Here is a 4,283-nt window from a genome sequence, read left to right as displayed (position 1 = left end):
GTAATATACAGATGCTCCAGTAGGTGTCGCTGTGAGCGTCCAGGTCGCGTTGTGTTACAGGAATAGAAGAAGGCGTGCGGCAGTGTTGCTGATTGATGATCTGATCTCGGACTCTACTAATCATCTTTCCATTCCAATATTTCTGACAGGGTTTTACCTCCACACTTCCATCTGATCCGCTGGAGCTGAATTTGAGGAGCTTCACTGCGTTCTGCTGGAAACATCAAGGTAACTTCAACTCGGCTAACAGTGGCTCAATCCTAAACGGGTTTCTGCTCCCTACACTAGTGCACTACAGAGTCTACACTAGCGCTGTTTACTACACTCCGTAGTGCACTACAGAGTCTACACTAGCTGTTTACTACACGCTCCGTAGTGCACTACAGAGTCTACACTAGCGCCGTTTACTACACACTCCGTAGTGCACTACAGAGTCTACACTAGCGCTGTTTACTACACACTCCGTAGTGCACTACAGAGTCTACACTAGCGCTGTTTACTACACACTCCGTAGTGCACTACAGAGTCTACACTAGCGCCGTTTACTACACACTCCGTAGTGCTACAGAGTCTACACTAGCGCTGTTTACTACACACTCCGTAGTGCACTACAGAGTCTACACTAGCGCTGTTTACTACACGCTCCGTAGTGCACTACAGAGTCTACACTAGCGCCGTTTACTACACACCGTAGTGCACTACAGAGTCTACACTAGCGCGTTTACTACACACTCCGTGGTGCACTACAGAGTCTACACTAGCGCTGTTTACTACACTCCGTAGTGCACTACAGAGTCTACACTAGCGCCGTTTACCACACACTCCGTAGTGCACTACAGAGTCTACACTAGCACCGTTTACCACACACTCCGTAGTGCACTACAGAGTCTACACTAGCGCTGTTTACTACACGCTCCGTAGTGCACTACAGAGTCTACACTAGCGCTGTTTACTACACACTCCGTAGTGCACTACAGAGTCTACACTAGCGCCGTTTACCACACACTCCGTAGTGCACTACAGAGTCTACACTAGCGCTGTTTACTACACACCGTAGTGCACTACAGAGTCTACACTAGCGCCGTTTACTACACACCGTAGTGCACTACAGAGTCTACACTAGCGCTGTTTATTACACACTCCGTAGTGCACTACAGAGTCTACACTAGCGCCGTTTACTACACACTCCGTAGTGCACTACAGAGTCTACACTAGCGCCGTTTACTACACACTCCGTAGTGCACTACAGAGTCTACACTAGCGCTGTTTACCACACACTCCGTAGTGCACTACAGAGTCTACACTAGCGCCGTTTACCACACACTCCGTAGTGCACTACAGAGTCTACACTAGCGCCGTTTACTACACGCTCCGTAGTGCACTACAGAGTCTACACTAGCGCCGTTTACACACACTCCGTAGTGCACTACAGAGTCTACACTAGCGCCGTTTACTACACACTCCGTAGTGCACTACAGAGTCTACACTAGCGCCGTTTACCACACACTCCGTAGTGCACTAGATACGTACACTGTGTATGAGGTGTGTTTTGTATTGTTTGTGTGCAAAGCGTTGACAGTTGGTGTTCTGGGAGAATTAAAAGGGGGCGTGGTTAATAAGGTCATGTGACACTTTTGGGGTCCCCAGATGAATGTGAGGTGTTACTGTGCATGTACGGTTTGACTGCTGTCATGACCCCTGACTTAAACCGATCGTTCAGATCTGATAAACACCATCATTCACTAAATCATACACCAGTCTGCAGGGGCAGATACACCTGAGAGGAGTAACAATGGGCTCGGATAAACTAAGATCGTTAAATGGATGATTGACAGATGGATTGAATTATTAAATGGATGGATGGATAGATGGATGATTGACAGATGGATGGATGGCTGGTAGATGAATGATGGATGAATAAAGGGATGGTTGATTAATGGATTGATTGAAGATAGATTAATTGATGGATAGATGTATTAATTATTTTATGGATAGATGCAATCATTCATCCAGTAAATTAATCAGTCAGTTAGATTAATCAATTAGATGAATAAATAGATAGATGAATAAAATAATTGATGAATGGTTAAGAAATTGATTGGTGTTGAATGGATGGATGGAGGGATGGATGGATGGATGGATAATGGATAAATGATTGGTGTATGAATAGTTAATAGGTGGATGGATAATTGATTGATTGATAGATTCCTCTCCAGCTCAGGTCCAACAGTATCATATCTTCTATTTTTCTGGAAGTTTTCCATCTGAACCAGCAGATCAGCAGTTTGGTTTCAATGTAACAGCATCTGGAATGATTTTGTTTTGAGAGGAAATGTTTAATAATTGACCCAAATTGTGTTTATTAATAATATTGAACCTTTTCCCTTTTTTATGGTGCAGCTATGAGTGGGGTCTCCTCCTGCTGTCCACGTGCAGAACATCTCGAGATCCTAGGACGATGAAGTCAGCCGAGATGACACACTGCTCCAGCAGTCCACAAAAGTCATCAGTTGCTCCAGCTGATGATGGAGCTCACGGGCGAGTTCAGCATGAAGGTCATGGCTGCTCTCAGTGTGGGAGGAGTTTCACTAAAAGGAGTAATCTTAAACAGCACCAGCTTGTGCATACGGGCGAGAAGCCGTATCACTGCCCACACTGTGAGAAAAGCTTCACCAAAAGGAGCAATCTGAAACAGCACCAGCTCGTCCACACGGGGGAGAAGCCGTATCAGTGCTCTGAGTGTCACCTGTGTTTCAGTCAAAAGGTTCATCTCGTACGACACCAGCACGTCCACACTGGGGGGAAACCGTACCCGTGTTCTCGCTGTGAGAAGAGTTTTATGGACTGCAGCAGCCTGGTGAAGCACGAACGGGTCCACACGGGGGAGAAGGTCTGCCGCTGCTCGCTCTGCGGTCACAGCTTCAACTGCCTTCGCAATCTAAAGCGGCACCAGCGCATCCACGAAGGAGAGAAACCGTTTCGGTGTTCGCAGTGTGGAAGAGGTTTTATCGATCGAAGCAATCTGATGAAACACCAGAAAATCCACACGGGAGAGAAGCCGTACCGCTGCTCGCACTGCGCCAAGAGTTTTGCACAGAGGTTTAATCTTCACCAGCACCTTCACATCCACCGAGGAGATAAACGCTTCTCTTGCTCCGAGTGTGAGAAGAGGTTTAACCGAGAGTACACGCTTCAGTTACACCGGCGCGTTCACACCGGGGTCAAACCCTATTACTGCTCAGCCTGCGGGAGGAGCTTCAGTAGTCTGAGCAATCTCAAACAACACCAGCGCGTTCACACCGGAGAGCAACCCTACCGCTGTTCCCACTGCGCCAAGAACTTCCGATCCAGCGATACGCTCCGAAACCATCAGCGCACTCACACGGGGGAGAAACCGTATCAGTGTCCACACTGCGGGAAGACCTTTACACAGATGGGTCATCTCCATCAACACCGGCGTCTTCACATGGGACAGAGGCTTCCTCAGGGTTCGGAGTGTGGGAGGAGCTTAGGTTCCAACGATACGCTCAGAAACCGTCACACGGGGGAGGTGTTAAGCAACAAATGTCCACACGCCTGTGAATAGGAACATGCTGAGCTTCTCTTGAAGAAACACACACACTTCATATTCATTATTTATCAGGAATCAAAAAGAAAAATATAATTTCATTTCAATTTCGAAGTTCTAAAGAGTTTCTGAACATCTCATTCCACATTTAGTCTCCATTTGCTGTTATAATGAGCTCCACTCATCTGGGAAGATTTTCTATATTTTGTAGCGATTTCTGTGCAGATTCATTCAGCTACAAGGGTGTTAGTAAAGTCAGGTGCTGATGTAGGTGAGATGGTGTTCAATAGTGTTTAGCTCCCAGTGTTCTTCTGGAACGTGTCCAGAAGTCTTCTTTTCAAAGCATCTCGAACACCTTCTGTGATTCTCACCGGATCTCTGCACCGGTGTCAAAACAGCAAACTGGATCTTCATCTTTAGGGAGAGGGCGAAGTTTACAGGAGCCAAATCTGGTGAATAGGGTGCGGGAGTGAGATCATGTCATTTCTGGAGAGAAACTCACGTGTGAGGAGGAGCTCAGTGACAGGGCGCACACGTGGCCAGAATAGCAGATGTGGTACTTCACGTAAAGCACGAGTTACACAGCTCCTGTTGTCTTTTGGCACACTGAATTATGAAGGCTGGTGCTCCCTGTGACTGTGTGTGTGTGTGTGTGTGTGTGTGTGTGTGTGTGTGTGTGTGTGTGTGTGTGTGTGTGTGTGTGTGTGTGTGTGTG

General features: G+C 47.1%; 1 protein-coding gene across 1 annotated transcript; it reads left to right on the top strand.

Moving 5' to 3' along the window:
• On the top strand, positions 1-4,283 carry LOC124383473 (zinc finger protein 501-like). Its single transcript, XM_046846018.1, has 2 exons — positions 1-228; positions 2,401-4,283. The coding sequence occupies exon 2, from the start codon at positions 2,459-2,461 to the stop codon at positions 3,584-3,586; it is 1,128 nt and encodes a 375-aa protein (XP_046701974.1). The 5' UTR covers positions 1-228; positions 2,401-2,458; the 3' UTR covers positions 3,587-4,283.

Source organism: Silurus meridionalis, chromosome 1 (assembly GCF_014805685.1).
Source record: "Silurus meridionalis isolate SWU-2019-XX chromosome 1, ASM1480568v1, whole genome shotgun sequence".
Classification (NCBI taxonomy): domain Eukaryota; kingdom Metazoa; phylum Chordata; class Actinopteri; order Siluriformes; family Siluridae; genus Silurus; species Silurus meridionalis.
The sequence above is the reverse complement of the archived record's forward strand: the minus strand, read 5'-3'. Positions and strand labels throughout refer to the sequence as shown.

What these genes read in the sequence shown, in the direction of transcription:
- LOC124383473 (XM_046846018.1), top strand. Translation starts at nt 2,459, where the DNA reads ATGAAGTCAGCCGAGATGACACACTGCTCCAGCAGTCCACAAAAGTCA.